This window comes from Festucalex cinctus, chromosome 19, assembly GCF_051991245.1.
Source record: "Festucalex cinctus isolate MCC-2025b chromosome 19, RoL_Fcin_1.0, whole genome shotgun sequence".
Classification (NCBI taxonomy): Eukaryota; Metazoa; Chordata; class Actinopteri; order Syngnathiformes; family Syngnathidae; genus Festucalex; species Festucalex cinctus.
The window spans coordinates 1227537-1249783 of record NC_135429.1 but is presented as its reverse complement, the minus strand read 5'-3'; the positions used below and the strand labels follow the sequence as shown (position 1 = coordinate 1249783).

General features: G+C 42.2%; 2 protein-coding genes across 5 annotated transcripts; one reads left to right on the top strand and one right to left on the bottom strand.

Moving 5' to 3' along the window:
* Positions 1-12: 12 nt before the first annotated feature.
* Positions 13-13870, bottom strand: mcm3ap (minichromosome maintenance complex component 3 associated protein). Of its 2 annotated transcripts, XM_077507426.1 has the most exons (28): positions 11997-13867; positions 10272-10519; positions 10055-10136; positions 9804-9936; positions 9551-9735; positions 9337-9476; positions 9060-9257; positions 8596-8864; positions 8334-8496; positions 7873-8030; positions 7573-7793; positions 7257-7507; positions 7085-7185; positions 6853-6984; positions 6632-6745; positions 6043-6195; positions 5754-5951; positions 5621-5689; positions 5421-5555; positions 5139-5292; positions 3951-4215; positions 3774-3871; positions 2933-3323; positions 1488-1748; positions 1280-1409; positions 927-1112; positions 438-588; positions 13-327 (listed from the first exon to the last, which is right to left on the bottom strand). In XM_077507426.1, exons 1-28 carry the CDS (start codon positions 13471-13473, stop codon positions 160-162), a joined length of 6231 nt encoding a protein of 2076 aa, XP_077363552.1. In that variant the 5' UTR covers positions 13474-13867; the 3' UTR covers positions 13-159. The 2 variants fall into 2 exon arrangements, with proteins under 2 accessions (XP_077363552.1, XP_077363553.1); XM_077507427.1 differs by lacking the exon at positions 13-327 and having other exon boundaries at positions 508-807; positions 11997-13870.
* Positions 13804-22055, top strand: clk2a (CDC-like kinase 2a). Of its 3 annotated transcripts, XM_077507429.1 has the most exons (14): positions 13804-14190; positions 14997-15196; positions 15346-15634; positions 17558-17648; positions 18320-18386; positions 18494-18610; positions 19009-19175; positions 19284-19378; positions 19455-19584; positions 19720-19802; positions 20702-20781; positions 20849-20939; positions 21020-21170; positions 21250-22055. In XM_077507429.1, exons 2-14 carry the CDS (start codon positions 14997-14999, stop codon positions 21351-21353), a joined length of 1665 nt encoding a protein of 554 aa, XP_077363555.1. In that variant the 5' UTR covers positions 13804-14190; the 3' UTR covers positions 21354-22055. The 3 variants fall into 3 exon arrangements, with proteins under 3 accessions (XP_077363555.1, XP_077363556.1, XP_077363557.1); XM_077507430.1 differs by having other exon boundaries at positions 13807-14190; positions 21020-22055; XM_077507431.1 differs by lacking the exons at positions 13804-14190; positions 14997-15196; positions 17558-17648 and having other exon boundaries at positions 15497-15634.
* The last annotated feature ends 192 nt before the right edge of the window (positions 22056-22247 follow it).

Genomic DNA, 22247 nt, shown 5'->3' with positions numbered 1-22247 from the left:
CAGAAATGACAATCTTTGTCAATTTAATTTATTTGTTCAAAAACTATAATGGTCGATGACCGGGTTGTCATAATTCCTACAAAATAAAAACATAATGACCCAAATCATAGATGTATAGAATGTAGAAAACTGTGTCCTTGAGACAAAAAAACGATTGATTCAGTCGTCAACAATGCTAATCATTGCACTCAGTTTCAGTTTGCAGGCCATTTCTTCCTCTTGGCTGGCTTCAATCCGCTGCTGAAGATCTCTCAGTCGCTCGGTCAGTGACAAACGACTCCTCTGGGACCGCTCGTCTTTCTGCAGCGGCTCGGGGCTCTGAGCTTCCTGGAATCACAACAATGATTTGAAATTCTAATGGCCACCAAATGGAACTTGCACAATTGTCCAGTTTGTGTCACATAACGTGACTGATTATTTGTCATAAGATGCCGAACCTTTGTGAAAAGAGCATCACAAGGCTTGGCTGAGTGTCTGTGCCTTCCAAAAACGGGCATGGAGAGCAGGATGGAGGACGGGAGGAGGAGCGGTGTGGACCAGTGCACGCAGTCGCCGCCTTCGAGCCAACGCTGGAGCTGCTCTGTGCTCCTGCAAAGATCAACAGGGACAATTTGTATGTATGGTTTAGTATAGCTTTGGAATTTTCATGATCGTTTTTGAGTTTTGTTTTTTCAAATTAGTTAGTTTGAATTAGTTTTTAGACTTAGACTAGAAACATTGCTAGCCAAGCGCTAATGCTAAAAGCAAATGGAGGATCGCATTTAAGACTTAGACTTGACTTTCTTGATCCCTTTGGGATGGCTCCCTCTGGGAAATTTACATGTCCAGCAGCAATGAGAACAGATGATAAAATAAATAATTCAATCAATCAATAAATAAGGTTATTACTCCAGAGATTGAATTAGTAATAACTGCAGGAGCGGTACCTTTTCGTTTCAGCCTTCTCTTCCTCTAAAGTCTGGAACACCTTGTGGCTGAGCACCTCTACTGCTGTGGGCGTATGGGAGATGTCCAGAGGGGCTTCCTGGGCCTCCAGCGGCTCCAGCACACTTGGGAACAAATTCTGCTTGATTGTCAGGTTGTGAGGTGTCGTGCAGGTAGGTGAACTTGTCCTTTAAAAGAGGGAGAAAGTCGATAAGAAATTGCAATTGCAGTTTAATTTGATCCCTGACAAATGTGCCATCTACAGAACATACTCGGTATTTGTTGCCCCCAATTTAAAAGTGTCATTTAGTGTGTTGAGCTGTTAATAGTGAAAAAGTGTTGGGGGGTTTTGTACCCTTTGTCATCTCTCTGTTTCTCCCTGTGGGTCATTCTGACGGCCTTGATCCATTCCTCAGGTGGTTGGAAGCCCTTTAATGACTCGCTGAGATAGTAAACCAGAATCTCGCCATCTTCCGTCATAGCATCTTATCAAGATAAATAAGCTCCATGTTATGGTCACATATTCGATATATAAACGATAAAAAGAAGACCGTTCCTCTCACCTTGACAGACAGGTGGTCCAGGGAGCTGCCAGTCTTTCAGTTTGTGCTCAATGCAGATGACGATCACGTCAACCCAAGGGACCCGACTGCAGGCGACGCATGTTTCCTCCCACAAATTCATGCTTCTCCCGTGGCGGCCTTTGAGTCTGACGCGCTCCAGAAGATTTTCCAGACGCGACGTGATGAGGGGTTGACCGCTGCGCGTCGCCTGGATCTGATCAACGTAGCGATGGATGGCTGCGCACAGCTCAGACCAGGTATCTAGAGGAAAAAATAAATTTCGGAATATTAACCATTTTGTTTGGGTTTCAAAGTACGGCCCGACCGATATGCATTTTTTGAGGCCGATACAGATTATTGGCAGGAACAAAAAATACCGATTACCGAATAATCTGCCGATTTATTTAAAAAAAAAAAAAATGTATATATATAATGCATAAAATTAACCACTTCCCCAATTACTTTTCAATGGATGCAACTTGCGCACAAACGTTCGCTATATCGCTATTAATTTTGCTGCTTTGAATGACAAGTCCATATATAAAAAAAAAAAAAATTAAGTATGCAAGGTTATTGTATATAGATTTATGTATCAATAATAAAACATTCTTACTTGCTTACAGCTGCTGTAAAGAATTGACCTTTTCTTTTATGTATTTTGATCTTGTGTTATTTCCACATGTCATGGGACTTACTGGGCCAACCTTTATAATATAATATAACTTGAAATGACTATGACAAAATAAAAACAAAAAGAAAGTGACATAAGAATAGAATAAACTAAAATAATAGCAACTGAAAAACGGTTCCGGTGCGATTTGGCCTTTTGGGGGCAGTGTGGTGCCGTGCATCCATTGGGGTACGCACTTGAAAGCGACTACAGAAGAAAGTTGCGATTTAATTCTGTTAAAATAACTATTTTTTCACACATTGGGAAGAATTTGTGCCTTGGCGTAGTGTTGTTTAATCTTTTGGTATGTGTTCCCACAATATTTGTGTGTCGATATTCGTTATTTGAAGAAAAAACACGACTGAAGTCGATGCTAACATCCTATTAGCGCTAGGCTAACGATAAACGATGTTTTAAAAACGAAGCGTACTTGGTATTTAAATATACAGTGGATGTAATTCTTAACGTTGTGTATTTAATTTTACAGTTAATTCAAACTGCCGTGTCATTAAACAGCTTAAAGGACGCTTAGGGATAACAGAATAACATACACACTTGCTAGTTGCTAATGCTACGCAAGCAAAATGGTGCATTCAGGGTACTTTCACAGCGTTGGAAACTTCAGCTTCCTTCGATAACGTTTTAAGGGGAAAATAAAAGGCCATTTGGCCCAATTGGCCGATGTTTGAAGGCCAACACTGATTATAATCGGCGGTCGATTAATTGCTCGGGCCCTATTTCAAAGCATTCTTCTAAACCTGTAATGTACACTCACCAGAAGTTGAAAGTTGCCTCCATTGTGGTAGCTTCAAGCTGAGGACGGCTTCACGCAGCCAGGCCAAGTGCGGGCCGGTGTTCCATCCCAGATGCGGAACAAACTTGGCGTTATCAGGCAGACAGAACTCTCCGGGCGGCCACGAGATTTCTGACAGCTCCTCCGACGACACTTTAGCGGCAACGTGGCTGATGACAGCGTTGTACAGCTGGACGACGGGAGCGGGATCCTGCGGCGGGAGGCCGGCGGCGGCGCGCTCCCGGCAGTGAGCGGACACCCGGCGACCGAACTCACAACTCAAGCTGGTTTCGACAAGCTGCATCAAAGTGTGGCAGGAGAGTGGGATGTGCGGAGGTGCGCGGGGCAGAAGCCAACGTATGGCGCAGCTCAGCTGAAAACAAAAAAGAAATGGAATTGAAAATCGATAGAAAACCCCACTAACTTGAATATAACAAAATAAATAAAAAAAAAAAAAAAAAAAGGTTTTGACAATCTGTTCAATGCAGCCACACTGATCTAAATATGGTATTCAGGTTAATAAAAATCCAGCCATTAAATAAAAATTGAACGAAATATGACCTTGCTTTTTAACTGCGGCTCAACTGTTATTTAAAAAAAAAAAAAAATAGAACTAAACTAAAAGGTAAAATCAAATAACACAAAATAAATAAATGAATAAATATAAGTACTAGGTAAATAAATAAAATGAATAAATTAATAACACTAGAAATACTTGCAAATTAAAAATTTGGAAAAATTAAAAATGTTCCTATTCCTTGCTATGTATTTCTGTCAATTAGAACTCATATTTTGAAAGAAAGGGGGAAAAAAAGTGAATTACCTGTTTGGATCCCTGCGTATCATTTGTGGTTTCCGCTATGAATAACAACGTGTACTCTGATATTAGGCCGTCCTTTACAAGCATAGGCAGCATCAATTCTTGAAGGCCACAAAAGAAGAAAAAACATTTCAAGTCAAACATCAGTACCCCCCCCAACAACAATGTGACTCTTTTTACCTTCTTCAAGTTTGTGTGTGCTGCAGGTGTCGCGCTCCGGCCCGGGCACCAGAACCACCAGCGGCAGCGGGCAGTGCCAGGTGCTGGCTTGCTGCAACTGTTTGAGCTGAAGCAGGGCCGAAAGAAGAGGGACGTCCTGCTCGTCGCGATCGGCCTCCGAGAAGGGCAGCGCGGGAAGCAACATGATGAGCGCGCCCGCCCCCTGCAGCTCACTGCACTCCTCCATTTTGGATAAGCCGTCGGCGGTCAGCGGACCTCTGGACACCTGGAAAAGCGACCATATAGGAGGGAAGGCGGGAAAACGCGTTCAATCATGTAAGTGATAAATACATCTTTTTGAACATTAACTCGAAGTTCATGATACCCCTAATGCGGGGGTCAGCCACCTTACTGGTCAAAAGAGCCACGTTAGGCTAAGTAAATCAAATCTGTCTGGAGCTGCAAAACATTTGAACATTTTCATGAAGGAAACAGTGTTATTGTTGGTCTAATGTAATTACAGCTGCACCATAGAAATTTATTTGTTTCCGTTTTTGGATTTCTTTATTATTATTATTTTATTATTATTCATTTTCATACACTTTGAGACTTTTCTGACATTTTTTGGTAATCTTATGGCCATGGCAATTTTCTGTCTCTCTTCTTACTTTATTAGACTTTTTTTTTTTTCTGCCCTTTTTATTCTACTTTTCCTATCTTTGGACATTTTACGGTCACTTTTTGGACATTTTTAGGTATTTAAAAAAAAAAAACTTTTCCATCTCTTGACAACTTAAGTATACTTAGTAGCTTGAAAAACACATTTTGCAACTTGCTGTCGACTGAAAATGACATCACATGGGCTCATGTAACCAATCACAGCTCAGCTTGTGAATGTCATCACATGACCAAACCTAGAAAACAGGTGAGCTGTGATTGGTTACCTGAGCCCATGTGATGTCATTTTCAGTCGACAGCAAGTTGCAAAATGTTTTTAAAGGTACTAATTATATATAGAAAAATAATGAAAATATCAAATTTATTATAGGCAAAATATTCATGTTTGACTGCCAGAAATGGCTAAATAAGTAAAGTATCCCTTTAAAATGAAGCATTTTTTTTGTACTCCCTTAATAGGGCCGCAACCCACCAGTTGAGAAGCAACAGTGCAAAAACACTTGAAATCAAACAAATCCTAAATGAACTGACTTTGATGCTGATATGAACTTTATGGTTACGATGTCCGTTCTCTCTGATTGTGTTGGACAGCTGGAGAGTCTGCAGGGCGCCATCGCGCTCTTCCTCCATCAACTTCCAACCTTGGCTGCCGGCAAATTTCGCTTCGAGCCAATCGGACAGAATCCTAGAAGGGAAATGAAGTTTGGTGAGTATGTATTATGATTATAAAACTCGATGTAGTTTATCCATCATCAATTTCAAAAATCGGATACCTGGAGCTGAAATGTAAATCCCAACCAACCAGCTACTGACCTGTCTGCCAGGCTGGCTACACTCTCGTGATCACTGGGTAGCAACAAAATGGCTTTCCAGAAGATTCTATCAGGTGGGTTATGGAGATGTTCCATCACCAGTGCTGGCATGTCGAGTGGCGCCCACACTAACTCGCTGTGACACAAAATGTATGAAATGAATAAAAGGCAAAACCGTAAACCAAAGAAATGTGGACTTACTCCAGAAGTTTCCGATAGTAGTGCTGGACTCTCATTTGGTGTACAGCCAAATGTCTCATTTTGAACACCCTTAAAAAAAAAGCGATAGATGAAAAAAGGAGCAACTAAAGTCAGGTTACTTGCAATCCTATACCTGGTGCTGGAAATCGATAACCTTCCCGCATTTCCCAAGTTGACCATCCCACGAGTCAGATCCTCTATGGACTGCTCGAACGGCGCGCTCGGAGCCAGCGCCTTCAATTTGAAGCGAGGGTCCACGAAGCAAGGAGCCGCCGGGAAGCCTCGCATCTGTCGCTTCAGCTGCCGGCGCACTGCGACCACGTCACGCCACCTGGTTGGGCAGATAGAGACAAAAGAATATGACCCCAACGCTATCGTCGCAACAATTCACGCCAATCGTCGACTTATTTTTCTTCTTCTACCTTTTGATGTACTTGCGAGCACGCCGCAACGCAGCATCGAGGATTTCTTCCACCAGCAGAGCGATGTCTGCCGTCAACGTTTCCTCAATTAGACTAGTGCAGACCTCCAGAGAAGATTTAGCAACACGACGTGCTCTCTCGTCCACTGCTTGCCTGAAAAGGATAAATATTGAATTCCTTTTCTGTTATTCTATATATTGTCCAGTACTTGGGTGAGCGCACCAAATTCCCTGCAGCGTGGCGTATCATCACAAATTATTTGAGTCGGGTGTGTATAATATAATATTAAAAAATTAAATTGAAAAAAAAAATCTACTAGAATATAAGAATAAAAATACAATGTAAAATAATAAATCTACTACAGTATAATAAAAATAATCAAATCTACAATATAATAAAAATAAATAAAATATAACAAATATTCTACAGTATAATAATAATAAAAATAATCAAATCTAAAATATAATAAAAATAGTCTAAAATAACAAAAATCTACTACAGTATAATAATAAAAAAATCTCATCTAAAATATAATAAAACCCAACTACATTGAGAGGAGTTGAAAACTATGTAGACTACAGAGACTTACTGGAAAACTGTATTGGCAGTCTCCTTGATACTCTCATTTAACACTTCCCGCATGATCTCTGTGAACAAAGACAATCTGAACTTGGCCAAAAAGTCTTTGTGCTCCTGTTTTTGCCTGTAATAGAGAGACGGCTATTAATTTGCATTGTGATCACTGCGCAAATGGGCGATGTGATGTAAAGATTGCGAAATTCCATTCAAATAAGGCGACGTTAGACAAACCTTGCTTCCTCGATCTTGCGTTTCTCTTCAGCGACACGCTCTTGTTCGAGCTGGATCTCGGTAGAAGACAATTCTTGGAGCAGTTCTCCTAAAACCTCATTTAGGACGGATTCTGTCTGGACACTGCTCTCGCTGCAGAATAGAAAAACAAAACAAAACAAAACCATACATTCACAGTCGGGTTTGTCGGTCCGCAACGTTTGTATATGAATGACAGATAATAGAAACTTACACAAGAGCTGTTGTGACGTAACTGGCTCCATTAGCAGCGACCTCTCTGGCAGATGTCTCCACCATTTCATCAATCAAACTGTCCACTTCAGCCATAATGTCCTGAAAAATATTCAACTAAAAGCGTGAGTACCAAGTAAGATGTGAACAGATGCAAAAAAAAAAATCCCCACCTCATCGCTGAACACTGGCTGAGGTGGCGGCGCAGGTGACGGCGCTTTGGCGGGTGGAGGCTGCAGCAGAGGTTGGAGCAGTTGCGGGGCTTTGGCTTGGACGGTTGAACTTTGAAAGGGATCGCTGGATTTTTCTGGAACGGCCGGTCTCAGACCAAAAACATTGGGGATGTCAGGATACCTGGCTGGCAAAACCTGTGTTTGCAACTGGACGCTGGGCGGGGCCTTAACCTCCATTTTGGCTGCAATTGCTAAAAAAAAAAAGGGAAATTATATTGTAATAGGTAAATGCGTTGAAATGATAATCCATACGTACCTTTAAATGGATTGGGTGCCGGCTCAGCCAGAGGGCCTTCTCCTCTGTACTTGTTGTGGGAGTCAAAGGTGCAGACGGGTTTATGCTGAGGAGCATTGGGGAGGGGGCCTCCATTCACAACTTCCCCAGTGAGCGCCGTTTTTTTCGCTTGAATGAGCTGCGACTTCTTCTGGGATAGAAACTCCGGTTCCTGATAGGCGATCCGACTCAAATCGACCACGCTGTCAACAAAAAAGCGAGAGTCCAAGAGTGAATGCGTGATTTGTATTTCTCGTTTGTTTTGTAAATCGTGACACTCACCCCTCGCCGACGTTGAGGCTGTACTGCTGGATGAAGTCGGTGGCTTCTTTCGCACTGCAGAACATCAACATCCGAACGATGTCGTCCGTTGGGAAAGCAGTTGAGCGTGGGCCCACGGTGTGAGCGACGTTCAGGGTTTTTAATGCTTTGGCTCTGACCTGCACAAACACGCACAGAAGAAAAAGACTTCTCAGTTTTATTTTTTATTTTTTTTACCGATTCAAACTGTTCATCTTATGTATACTGTAATTTTTTGTTTAAAAATTTCAAAATAAAAGCGAAAAATTGAAAATATTTTAGTTTCTTGCCTAATTTTCTACGATTCCAACTTTATTTAAACTGTTCAGCTCATTCTAGGTCATTGGTCAATATCATTCCACAATTGTTCACACACAATTTCTCCAGAAATTCTTTTCTCTAGTTTAGCATTGTGGTGGTGGTGTTGTTGTTGTTTTTCTTACCTGATTGAAATATCTGTGGAGGAGGCAACTAGCCAGGTAAGATGCTTTTTTCACCAACTTGAAGAAACGCACAAAGTTGTTGCTGTTCAGTGCGGCAAATGCCTGCACTGCAAAATGCACTTCGGGGGAGTTGCGCACTTCATCGTGGAACTGCTGGACCTCACTGTACAGACAAGGTGGGAAAAATATTCAATATATTGTATGCAAAATCTGCATTTTTTTTTTTCTTCTTCTTCTTCATATTAAGATTTTACACACTAACCGTAGGATGTCCCCATCATTGAGCTTCAGCAGGACGCTGTACTGGCGGAACTCGGCCTCGCGGGGGCAGTAGATCTGACGGTCTTTCAGGTCCTGGTACATTTCTTTCAGGCTCTGCAGGCACTTGGTCAAGTTCTCGTTGTTGATCTTGACGTCAAAAACGGACATTGGCTCTTCGCACAGATGGTGGGCACAGTGCAAGTGGAAGCGTGTGCACTTCTCGATGAGTGAGACCGTGTGTGGGCAGCACAGACGCTGCTGGGTGATGTCCTAAAAGGTAAAACAGGAAGATGGGGCAGGGCATTATTCGTGAGCAGGGTTTTCTGCTTCAATTTATCGATGCATGTGCATGCATTGTTTTGTTTGTTTGTTTTTTGGCACGCTACTATCCTACGAGTGAGGATAAACGGTTCCGAAAGTGAGTGATCTTAACATTTTAGTATTCGTGTCCAACTCAGTTCCTACCTTTCGGATCCCCCGGGTCCTGTTCCAGACAAAATCGTACCAATCCCGTAAGTTGTCATGACCCTGATCCATGATGTGAGTGACCAGATAGTCCATGGTCATGCTGAGTACTGGCAAGGGGCGTAACTCATGAGGGAGGGGCTCTTCCTGGTCAGCTGACGAACGACTGTACTCTTTGATGGCCGCTGCGTGATCCACCTGGAATATACCATTTAGTCGCCATTAATATTGCGCCACAAATGTACTATGATAAAAGTATTGCGATAAAATATATGACCATCTCTGTGTTAGGGAGGACTTCATAAATGCTGAGCTGATTTCTTGTTTCTCTCATGTATCTCTCCTTCTCTGGACACATGTCTGGACACGTTCCGACGAAAACCTTCGAGAGGTCCATGTCCAAACTTTTGGGTCGACCTAGTGGGCGTACGTAATTTGTGATATTTGAGTTTCAGTGACAGACAGAAATCGGAGAAGTATGGAAGACGTACCTTGCCGTAGAAGTTTGTCCCTCTGCTCCAGAAGTCGATACCTGTCCTCTGACGTCTCAGCCACAACGCCGATGAGGGGGACGAGACAATTGGCGCTTTGAGTTGCTATGACCTTCTCCTTCTGAAGTTCTGGGTCTATCAGGAGAGGTATGGACATCAGCGGCGGCGGCTTCTTCGCTGGTGAGCTACCGGACACACAAAATCTCAGAGCAAGTTGTGTTGGAAAGACGCGTCGACATAATTCGGCTGTTACCTGCGGTTGAAGGTGCTGCCGAGTACAGATCGCTTTAGAGGCGACGACGAAGCCTTGAAATTTGCATCGTCCTGGTTTTTTACCGCATCCATCTCTTTCCTGGCGTCAGGTCTTCTGCTTTTATCACCTGGACCTGATGCGCCGTAAAAATACTATTTCAAAGATTGCTCATCATACAGCTGCCTCTTGAGGACAGGCACTCATTTTGCATTTATCAATGAACCAATTTATTGTATTGTTTGGACTCGCACTTTGCTTCTTTCGCTGCCACAAAAGGAGGAGTTCCTGCTGATGCAAGACTTTCCCTTTCTTCTTTGCCTTTGCGGCGGACGCCTGTAAGGAAAAGGTTACTGATGTTAGAAAATGTTAACATCTTTCTTTCTTTCTTTCCACTGAATGATCATCACGCAGATTTGAAAGTCATTCCAATGAAATGCGTCAACAGGAAGGGACATTGACGCAACTCACGTGGTTGTTGAAATGCACGAAGGCCATGTTCTTCGGAGGCCGGCAGATGACCTTGCAGACTTTGCCGAAGCGAGAAAAATGCTTCAGAATGATTTCCCTTTTGTTGAGGGCCGGGGGCAGATTCCTGCACTGGATGGCAGTGCAGTCAGTGGGGGACGTCCCGCTGAGGCTGTCCAAGCTGTCGCTCCGCGCGCCGGTTCTTGTCGGCGTCTTGGTTTGGGCCATCAGTGGTTGGGGGTATGCTGAATCTAGAATGAGAAGTGGAGAGGTTATGGATTGATTAAGCAAAGTCATGAGCGTGCCAACCTGGTGAAAGATGCTCAAAGCACGTTTCTGTCGGGTGACAAACGGATTTGTTGTACAGTATTCTGGTGTTTCCCCACAAATGTAATATTAACCAGAATACCATATTTAGACTAGTGGGGCAAGATTTTATTTTATTTTTTTAACTATTTATTTACATTTTCAGTTAACTTCATAAGAGATGCCCTTCACCCTGTGAACTCTCTGCAACCTTCTGTTCTTGTTTAAATTTAGATCAGTAAAAATTTTACATTTGAGATATTTTGGAAAACTTTATCAACTCCAGAAAACAATAGGAAGCTATTTACTTATTTGTAGGGGTGTTAAAAAAAATCGATTCGGCAATATATCGCGATACCTCAGCACGCAATTCTCGAATCGATTCAAGAGGCAGCCGAATCGATTTTTTTAACATCCATTTTTGATGGAAAAATATTCAACAAAATTTCTAAATTTCACACCTTAAGCATGGAAGAATGTTATATTGATGGAACATTAAGCCTTAATATTTTATTTCAATGTCAAATATAGTGACTCACAGTTATAAGACTGAAGTTTCAGATCAATAAATAATACATTTTCATACAAATCTTACAGTGTACATGTACAAGTTTACTGAATGGTATTTTCTAAATTTGATTAAAAGAAATCGCAACAATCGACTTGTAAATTCATATCGGGATTAATCGGAATCGAATCGTGACTTATGAATCGTGATACGGATCGAATCGTCAGGTACGAGGCAATTCACACCCCTACTTATTTGAATGTTTATTTCACTTTTTAATTCATCCTAATGACACTGGGAGGTCATTGAACCTTTTGTTTTTAAAACAGAGACAAATACTGGATAAGATTTCAACTTTTGATGCCAATATTTTCCCTTTTATTGAAAATGAATATTGCTTCCAAATATCAGTTAATCGTCTCTAAGAAGAAAAAAAAAAAACATATTGGTCAAGCTCTAATTTGCTTATGTCCAATTGTCCATCCACTTTCTCATAATTTTTTGTTCATAGTTCACAGTAGTTATGAGCTCATAATTGTCACTACTATAGAAAATATATTGGTATAATCTCCAAAAGGAATTAATTTTAGTGCTTGTTTGGCATATATTAAATATGCCATTGATAAACAAATTAAAATGTTTTGGCCCCAGCACGGACCCCTGGGGGTTAAGATCACCAAAACAAACCGCCTAGCAAGGTATGGAACTTAATAAATTCAGCTTTTCTGTTGCCTCATGAACTGTGACAATAATTGTAAAACAAAAATACCAACAAACCATTCATTATTTCCTCCAATGCAAACATAATAACTAAAAAGACGCGGTTGTTGTTATGTTCCTCAAAGCGGATCAAGCAAAACATACAGGTTAAGTTCATTTATCCAAGCATCCATTTGACAAGTGTGAAATCTCACCTGACTGTTGAGCCTTTTCCGGTCCCTCGGGACTGAGAGTTTGGACCGCAGATGTGGTTGCACTCAGGTGTTCATGCAGTACCTGTGGATGTTCGCTCAACAACTCCTCTCGCTGTGGTTTCACTTGCAGAGGTTCTTTTGGCTCCTGTCTAACTTCATGGGCCGCAGCTTTTCGCAGTCCACTTAGCGCTCTGCTGAACAGCCCTGCAGGGGGACGAGACCTCACCAGAGCCCTTTTTGGGGCCTGTCTCGGTGACACCGTTTCTGTTACGTTGTCCTCTGCAATAGCTTCTGGCACGACGCCGGACACACTTGCTGCTGGCTCTTCTTTACGTTTCACACCTTTTCTAAATTGTGCAAATACGTTTGTGTCACCTTCCTGAGTCGTTTTATTGTCCAAAGTTGGCTCTGCTTTACATTTATTGTCGCTGAAAGCGGAGGGTTGAACGATACCAGTTCCTCCGAAAAGTTGTGGCGTCTGGGGTTGGAGGGTTTTGGGTGAAAAACTAAAAGTGGATGGTGTTTTAGGCTGGGTGATGGGTGCATTGGTGTTGGAACTAGTGTGTGCAGCAGGCTGGGAAAAGGTGAACTGCAGACCGCTGTTATTGACGGTTGTTAAAGGGTTGTTTTGGACTGGAAGGGATGGAGCAGCAGTGGGTTGAGAGAAATTGAAGCCCAGAGACCCAGAGAAGCCAGTGATGGTGCTGCTACTACCAGCGGTGCTGGAACTTGTCTTTTCCGTGGTGCTGCCAAAAGGTAAGCTGGACAGTGACGTAGTTTGAGGGTTAGCGGCTTCAGGACTGCCACTATAGATGGGTTTGAAAAGTACTTCACTGGCTGGCTTGAAATTGAATCCAGATCCAAATCCTCTGCTCTGCGTCTGAGCGGCACCAAACGCACTACTTGCTGCCGTAGTAATATGTGGTTGGACAAATGCAGACTGTCCAAAAGCTATCTGCTTAGGGGGCGCTAATGAAGCTGTAGCGCCAGAGACTGGTTGGGTGTTTCCAAATCCTGTGGCCTGCTGGCCAAAGCTTGGGAGCTTTTGTCCAAAACCTGAAGACCGTCCAAAACTTGTGACTTGACCAAACGCCGACTGCTGTCCAAATGCAGGTGTCTGTCCAAAAGCTGAACTCTGGCTTGATCCAGTAACAGATCCAAAAACTGGTCCAGTACTGCTCCCAAAGCCAGAGTTGCTTGCTCCCACCGTAGGCTGGCTAAAAGCTGGAGTCAGGCTGGGGAGCGCTGAGCTTTGTGACGATTGTTGCCCAAATGAAGGGCTCTGTCCAAACATAGTAGTCCCGGAAAGTTTTGAGGCCGATGGTAGACCAAAAGCTGATGACTGAAAAATGTTGACATTCTGAGGCAGACTGCTGGGGGTTTGCTGTCCAAATGACTGGAATAAATTAGTGTTAGTGTTGCTCGTCGCTTGGAAACCTCCACCTTGTGGGCTCCCAAATGGGTTAGATGGATTCATGTCACGATCAGTAGCAGCCCAAATGTTCTAAAACTCCAGCCGTCGAGGCTGCAAGATCCCGTTTCGCTCCTACCAAATCCGACCACAAAAAGTTACAAATTCAGCTCGCATATGTCACCGATCCCTACACTCAAGTAACGTAGTAAATATCGGATCATTGAATGCAAGTGTAGAATTTAAAACAAAAACTCACAATGCGCCATTAATATTTTAAACGTCACTCCAAAATGGAGAAAGGGCTCCGCCACAAGTCTTTCGAATGCACGAAAACAAGTAGCACATCCGGTTCCGGTCTGAAGATGCATTCAAAGCTTCTTAGGAGTCGTAAATTAACATATTACAGTCGGCTTTGTGGAAAGGTTCATGCAGATGAAACCCAAATAGACCTGGCAGAGTATATAAAGATTATTTTAATTGACGTTTTACGATGAGCGTCACAATTGCGTTACGTCACGTTTCAACATCTCGGTGAAGTCGGGGTGCACCGACATTCCTCTTCTGCGAGTCGAATCCTGTTTTAGTATGTGGGCCTTCCAGATTTCCCAGTTTCGCGGAACGTAGCATTTGTTCCACTACTCGCAACTAGCTTGGGCACAGCGAACATATTTGTTAGCAACGGAGCTTGGGACACCGAGCCAGTCAGAATATAGATGTGACAAGAACGCCAGCACCACGGACTTCTTGTGGGACAAGCGTACTGGGCTCGCTGCTAAAACGGTAGGTGTTGAACTCGAAGTGAAATGTGCGGTTAAATAACCACATCCAGTCTAAGTGCTTAGCACGAACGCTAACTGCTTAGGCACAGCTGCTAAGATGGCGGTCAAATTATTTACATTAGCAAATGCTGCTGTCTGATTCAGTTAACTTAATACTTCCACTGCTTTGCATATTCATGCACGTCAGCGAAATTGTTATTAATATGACAGTCTAGTCTGTTTAATCAAATAAACGTAGACATTGTTTGCAATGTTTCTAACTGGAGTATCATGATCAACAGTGTGCACGCCAAATTTGAGTTCCAACTCCTAATATAGGCCAGAGGCGTATGTTTTGTTCTAGTTTGTTGAGGTTTCACGTTTCAGGGCTAAACTCTCTCTGTGTGTGGGTCGACTCGTTCGTGGGTGATCGAGATTTTGCATTTAATTTCGGCTATTTATATGCTTTCCCCAACGTGCATGCTGTCATTTAATGTTCGCCCACTTTTAGGCTTGCTAAAATTGATGCCTCTACGTTGCACCTCACACAAACTAAAGATACAAAGACTATATTGTCCTAGAGATCACCAATCCAGCCTTTTTTTTCCCCTCCATGTTTCCCTTGATCAACTCATCAGTAAGCTCTGCAGAAGCTGGATAGGGGCCCTCAAGGACTGGACTTGGAGACCCGTGTACTAAAACCAATGATTGTTTGCTTTTTTTCCCCCCACGTGGAAATTGGATTTTCCCTAGATTTATGTAGCACATGCACATCGACTGCTTTCTGTGTCTTGCCTCAGTTAAAAACTCATTCCATAAACCTTTCAGATGCCTCACACCAGACGGTACACGTCCTCTGAGAGAGACAGTCGCAGCAGCTACAATGATCGTTACAGAGAGAAAGAAAAAGATAGATGGCGCCGACACAGACACAGAAGATCACCTACATACTCGTCGAGCAGTGACAGGGACCGGGACCGAAGGGGACGTGGACAGAGACATGATGCAAGTTATGCACGCTCAAGGAGGTATGTTTTTGGCTCACTTTTTTGGGCGGTTTTAATGGATAATAACGTTGCATTCAAGACTACTGGAAAGTTGGAAAAGGCCTACTTGGAGCATAATTGTGTCCCGGTTGTCACCAACCTTCAAAATGTATTTCTGTGCCCTGATCCAGTCGGAGCTATGACAATCGCTCAGCAGAGCGCCGCCCGTTTGACCGAAGATACTGCGAGGGATTCAGACGATTGGATCAGAGCCGCGATCAAGACCACCATGACCGAGAAAGGGAGCCGCACGCGGCGGCCGAAAGTTACTATCCGCGCGACTTCTCGCCAAGCATGTACGACTACCGCCGGGGCCGAGAAAAGGAACGGGAGCGGGATGATTCGTACCGACGAAAGGGCAGCAGGCGTAAGCACAAACGAAGGCGGCGTAGAACCAGGTCCTATAGCCCATCGTCCTCGGTGAGTACAGCCAGACCTGAGAGGGTCTTTTAACGCTCTCCACTCTGTTTTTTTTGTTGTTGTTTTTTTTCTTTTTCTTTTTTTTTTTCCTTGCGCTCTGCCCTCTCTGCCTATTTTCCTTCTTTAACCATTTGTTCTTCACAGCCCCTGGACTTGGTAAGTAGTGCAATCTTTCTGATTTGTTTTTCTTCTGCCAAAGCATTTTATTTTGTCTTTTCTTTATATAGGTGTGTCACTTTGGGAGAGCATTTTCATTTCACAAACAGCCTTATTTGTAATAATGAACATCTGGCGAACACGTTTAAAAGAAATATATATAAATTCTGCGCTAGGGCTGAACGATATATCGTTTTGAGACCGACATTGCAATCTCAGCAGGTGCGGTTTCGAGATCATCAAAGCTGCGATTTCTCCACAGAAGTCTGGTTAGAACCGCATCGAGCTAGTAGCTATGAACAGAACATTTGTACTACAATGAATACGTATTCTAGACTGAAAATAAGATGCCGGTTAGCACACGTACGAACGTCTGAGCAGGAAGCACGCCAACGGCTGACGTCAGCCATGATGTCAAGCTAGAAGTCTAAAGTAAATAAATATTGCACTCTTTTTTTCCATCACTGAATTCTGAGATTTACACAGTAATAGGGCTTAAAATTACTATTATTTTTGTAATCAGTGGTTTTTGATTGTTGAATAGTTTTTATGACATACATAAAAGGCAGACACGTTTATATACGACTGCAAGATATGAATGAGAAACAGAATACTTTCTAACCCTTTTTAAGAAAAAATATTTACCTTTTCACAATTACGCCAATCAGGAATACTCCCATTATTATTTTTAAACTTTTACACTCACCATTAGAGATAAAACGACCAAAAGAATTAATACAGTACCATGATATGAATTTCACAAAGCACTCACTGTTTGAAGCAGTTAGTCTAGAGCAAAAATATGGAAATATAGGGAAGATAATATTTAAACATGACGCCAAGTAGTATTGTTGATCTTGCCTTAACTTGAACCATTTTAAAGGACCACCTCTCTCAAAAAAAAAAAAAAAAAAACTTTTGTGTTCTTGCGTTATTTGAGTCGTAGCTTTTAATATTTTGATGGTCTGTCATTTTCAGTCATGTTTGGAAACGTTACTGTACACTGTGAATAAAAAGCTGAAAATTGCAAAATAATCGTTCAGCCCGAGTGTGTCACTTTGGGAAAGCATTTTCATTTCATTGCAAACAGCCTTAGTTTACATATTTTTAATAATGGAACATCTGGCGAACACGTTTATAAATTATAATTCTTTGCTATTTCTTCAGCTTTTGTGTTTGGTTTGCATTTAATGCATGAAAGTGAGAATGTTCCACCAAAAATGCAAATGCTTTATTCAGATTCAATGAGATTTTATGTTTGAACATATTGACATCTAAGATGTATTTATTTAAAAATGCATCTTTGTATCACCACACGTCTATCCAGCAATTTGAAAAGAGCAGATCGTAACTTTCCTGCTCGCTCCCATTTGGTCCCCCAGCTTACGATTTAGCATCTTCTGAAAGCTGACAAGTCAGGCTAATAAGCTGTGATTTCAATGTTTTCATATTTGCGTTGAATGAATGGATAGATGTGCCAGTTGCTTACCTGTTTTGAAGCAGCTGTGGTTTAAAGGTAGAGTTGGGGGGGAAAGCAGAGGACATCATGTGATCTTTGACTTGTTCCCTTGCACTATATCCCTATCGTTATATATTTTCTTCACGTGGTGTCATGCGCGAATCGCCCCATGACCAACCAAACCCACCGACAACTCCACCAACGCCCTCCTCGTCTGCCTCTGACGCCACGGCTGCCCCCGAATACCCCCCATGTTCCCTCTTGGTTGTGTCGTGTCCTGCTGCTGGCGGTTTGGGGTGTGAAAACAGCGGAGCAACAGCCGGACGCGGGCACTGAGTGTGAGGGACGACGAGGAAGGGCACCTGATCTGTCGGAGTGGGGACGTCCTGCAAGAGAGATGTACTCACTGCCACTACTCTATCGTAACCCTTCTCCATATGAGTATGAAAGCATAGAGCGTTTAAACGGGAGTGCCTGATGATGATGATGATGATGCCTTGCTAGAAAGCTCTTTTTTTTTTTTTTTTTTTTTTTTGTTCTAGCTGAATTAGGGTGGATTGCAAGAACGAAGATTCTGTGAGGGACTTTAGCTACGTTCTGCGTTTCTTTTCTTGTTTTTTCTTATTGCAATTAAGCTGTGGAGCATTTTCTTAAAAATTTAATCTCACTTGCATTTGCTTCTCTAGCTAGTTCTAAATGTTATTAGTTAACATTTCGACATTTACAACCAGCTCACATACACGTACACATTGAATTTTCAACCATGTTATTGAGTTTATTTGAGAAGGGGGTTGGATGTGCCCACTTTTTGATGTCTGCAAATGCGTCATCAAAGGAAAGGGGCACTTCACAAATCCCTCCTTTTTTATCCTTCATGTATCCTAGTGTTATTTATCATCGCTTACTGTATTTGAATTGAAGCCTGCCCGATTGAATAGGCAGCCCTGTGTCAACGGGTTACGTTCTAGGATGCGTTCGCACCCCCCGCGGATCCGTTTGTCTAATTCTCCTGTTCTCTCTTCCCCCGCTGTTGTTCCCTTTTCCCCTCGTCTCTTTGTGCTACGCTGCAGATGAGATTGTCAGCACTTTGGGTGAAGGCACCTTTGGGAGGGTGATGCAGTGCATAGACCATCGCAGGTGTGCGCCACTTCAAACGTTACGCTAGCAACTTCACTTTATTTTCCGTGAACATAAGCTATGTAGTCTTTAGAATTTGGCTGAATATTTTTTATTATTTGTTCAAGGGGAGCATCCAGTGTTGCTTTGAAAATTATCAAGAATGTGGAGAAGTACAAAGAAGCAGCTCGCCTCGAGATCAACGTGCTTGAGAAGATCAACGAGAAGGACCCCGAAAACAAATTGTAAGTTTTGGCTCAGTGATGTGGTCGAGCTGAGCGTGGCAGCGGGAAAGAAAAACCTGGCAGGCCGCTTGGCTTGTAAAACAATAGGAGAAACCCTGCATGTAAACAGTTTTAGAAGAAAGCTTTTTTTTTTTTCTTTTTTTTTTAGCATTGAATTCAATAAATATGATTACGTTTTGTTTTGTTTTTTGTTGAATTGGAAAATGAATTGGATGGAATGGATGCTGCATATTTTTCTCTGTTCTGGCTTGTTCTAATTAGCTCTTGGGCCCTTATTTATTTGTCCTAAAATGACTCTTGACAGGAAAGGTTGCTGACCCCTGAACTAGGATATCGATTATAATCCTACAGATGTCACCAATTGAAGTCTTTGCATGCTGTTTTGTTTTTTTTTGCAGCCTGTGCGTGCAGATGTACGACTGGTTTGACTACCACGGTCATATGTGCATCTCCTTTGAGCTGCTTGCTCTCAGCACCTTCGATTTCCTCAAAGAAAACAACTACCTGCCCTACTCCATCGGTCAAGTCCGACACATGGCCTACCAAGTCTGCCTAGCCGTGAAATGTAAGTTCAAATGATGGACAAGGGGCATCTTATTTTCTATATCACGTATCCCAACGACAATATTCCTGCTGATTTATCATCTTGCATATGTCTTGTCCTGCTTGACAGTTCTCCATGACAATAAGTTGACACACACGGACCTGAAGCCTGAAAACATCTTATTTGTCAACTCGGATTTCACCATGTCCTACAATGTGGAGAAGGTAAGACACAGTAGAAGAAGTTTTTTTTTTTTTTAGTGATATGCTAAAGACGATTTATTTATTTTTCATGTGGCAGAAACGAGAAGAACGGACGGTGAAGAGCACAGCCGTACGTGTGGTGGACTTCGGCAGCGCCACTTTCGACCACGAGCATCACAGCACGATTGTGTCCACCAGGCATTACCGGGCCCCTGAGGTCATTTTAGGTGAGGGGGACTCACTGACGATTTTGAGACAGATTTTTCAAATTGAATTGCTGTCCACATATCCGAGAGGCAAATTGGGTTGATGGTGAATAAAGGCTACACATATTTGTATTTACTCTTGATGTTGTTGGTTAGAAATGGGCTGGAGCCATCCTTGTGACGTGTGGAGCATTGGCTGTATCCTGTTTGAGTACTACTTGGGCTTCACCTTGTTTCAGGTACTCTACAATATATCGGTTGTCAATACATTATGAAGAGCACATGAGGTGTTCAGCATAATATACTGTATAAATGTAAATGAAAATAATTAAAAAGGTAGATTTGGGTCCTCTTTGATGAATGTGGTCGCATAGCCAAATACTTGGGGGTAAAATAATAATAAAAATTAATAATAATTACTGCCATATAAATGTAAAAAAGAAAAACAAAATCTCAAAATATTTGCTTGCCATGGATTGCTTATTTATTATATTACTAATTGTAACCTTTTCTTTTATTAATTCAATCTCTGGTGTAATAACCTTATTGATTGATTGAATTCTTATTTTTCATTTTATTATTATTAATTCAATCTTTTTTATAACCTTATTTATTGATTGATTGAATTATTTTTTATTTTATTATCTGTTCTCATTGCTGCTGGACATGTGAATTTCCCAGAGGGAGCCTTCCCAAAGGGATCAATAAAGTCAAGTCTAAGTCTTAAATGCGATCCTCCATTTGCTTTTAGCATTAGCGCTCGGCTAGCGATGTTTCAAAAACGAAGCATGTTTTGAATTTAATATCCAGTGAGTGTCTTATCGTTGTGTGTTTAATTTTACAGTTAACTCCAACTGGGCAGAATAACCAGAGTAACATAAGTTGCGGCTACAGACTCACTAGTTACTAATGCTAAGTAAGCAAATTCAGGGTGCTTTCACGGCGTCTGAAACGTCGGTTTTCTTCGACGATAACGTTTTATGGGGGAAATAATCGGCCATTTGGCCCAATCAGTCGAGGGGCCTACACTATATAGCTAAACTTTCAGGGCACCCTACTACAAAAGTCAGAGCAGTTAGTTGCTGCCACTCATCCAGCACATGAATATTTGAGTTAATTTTGAATCTGTTTTTATCAGACTCATGACAACAGGGAGCATTTGGCCATGATGGAGCGAATCCTCGGACCTGTGCCATCCAGAATGATCCGCAAGACCAGGTGAGAATAACGTGCAGTCCGAGAATGCTCGTCATGCACATTTTCCGATGCGGACCACCTTTTACAGGAAGCAGAAGTATTTCTATCGAGGCCGTCTCGACTGGGACGAGAGCTCCTCGGCAGGGAAATACGTCCGGGAAAACTGCAAACCTCTGAGGGTGAGAGCAGAGGGGGAACAAATGCATTGATGCCAATGTAATAGTGTTTCATTTTTATCCTTTTGTCTGTCTTTTTCCAGCGATATTTGCTGTCAGAGGCGGAGGATCACCATCAGTTGTTTGACCTGATCGAAAGCATGTTAGAGTACGAGCCGTCCAAGAGGCTGCTTCTTGCCGACTCCCTCAAGCACCCGTTCTTTGACTTTGCGGGGAGCGGCGAGGCAACAGGCAGTAAGAGCTGGGAAGCCAACCGGGACATCAGCCGGTGATCCCAAAGTCTTGCTACAGCAGTATTTTGTACGCAGAGCAGGTGAACTCATCATGAAAGCAGCGACACGTTTCCTGCTTACTTCAGTTTCCACCTCTGGAGCCAAAGCGAGGTGTGTCCCGATCTCCATAAGAGGACAACTGTGACAAACCGACTCTATGCAGATCACGTCTTCCTCCAGACATCAACCTCCTTCCGTCCAATCATGGTAATTTTTCAAATGACTTTCTTGAGGAAATTGGCGCTATTATGAAATGAAAGATGAGAGAGGAAAAAAAAAATAAGTTGTCATCCCATTGACACGCCACCCAAACGCATCATCCAACACTTTAAGCAGCCATCTTAAATCCAGTTACCGTTCGCAGTTCAATTGTGTGTTTTAAGCATAAATAGATCATCTTGGCCATGAATAGTCCTTTATTGATCACCAATAAGACACACTCCACCCTTGCTATTGTCTTATTGGTTAACTCCATCACACACGAGACATTTAAGACTTCCTGTTTTGTTTGTACATGTACATGCATTGTTTTCTACGTGAAAGTGTGAGACACGATTATATAAATGTCCTACGCTGCGGAGTTGTATCATAGTTTTGGAAACAAAATGTATAAATTGCCTTTCCCCACTGAAGCTAATGAAGCACACATCCTGTGGGGTGGCCAAATGTGCTGCACATGTTTGATATTTATTTTTGTGTTTTTGGGGGTGGGATTAAAATAAGTCTTTGTTCTCGCCTCCCATATATACATATGGTTTTGTTTTTTGTATGACGTTAAAGCTTATATAAGTGTATATATGTATAATGCTGTAGAATTAAAGTGGAAGTCCTCCTTTCCAAAGGTAAACTGCTGTTGGGATTTGTGTAATATAATGAGGTCAAAAGTACAATATTCATCATATAGGATTACATTGACTTAGTTACTTTAAAATGCATCAATATCTTTGTTTTTTTTGTGTTTTTTTTGGGGGGGGGGGGGGGTTCTATTTTTGTATCGTATTGTACGCACGCGCACTATCGCGTACGCATATAGAGATAT

Bases quoted from the DNA above. Each gene is read 5' to 3' on its own strand.
- mcm3ap (XM_077507426.1), bottom strand. From the start codon at position 13,473: ATGAATCCATCTAACCCATTTGGGAGCCCACAAGGTGGAGGTTTCCAA. The intron at 9,258-9,336 runs GTCATATATTTT...GGTATATTCCAG, and splicing joins TCCTCCCTAACACAGAGATG to GTGGATCACGCAGCGGCCAT. The intron at 5,293-5,420 runs GTCAGTAGCTGG...TTTCCCTTCTAG, and splicing joins GTAGCCAGCCTGGCAGACAG to GATTCTGTCCGATTGGCTCG.
- clk2a (XM_077507429.1), top strand. From the start codon at position 14,997: ATGCCTCACACCAGACGGTACACGTCCTCTGAGAGAGACAGTCGCAGC. The intron at 17,649-18,319 runs GTACTCACTGCC...GCTACGCTGCAG, and splicing joins GGACGTCCTGCAAGAGAGAT to ATGAGATTGTCAGCACTTTG. The intron at 20,940-21,019 runs GTGAGAGCAGAG...GTCTTTTTCCAG, and splicing joins AAAACTGCAAACCTCTGAGG to CGATATTTGCTGTCAGAGGC.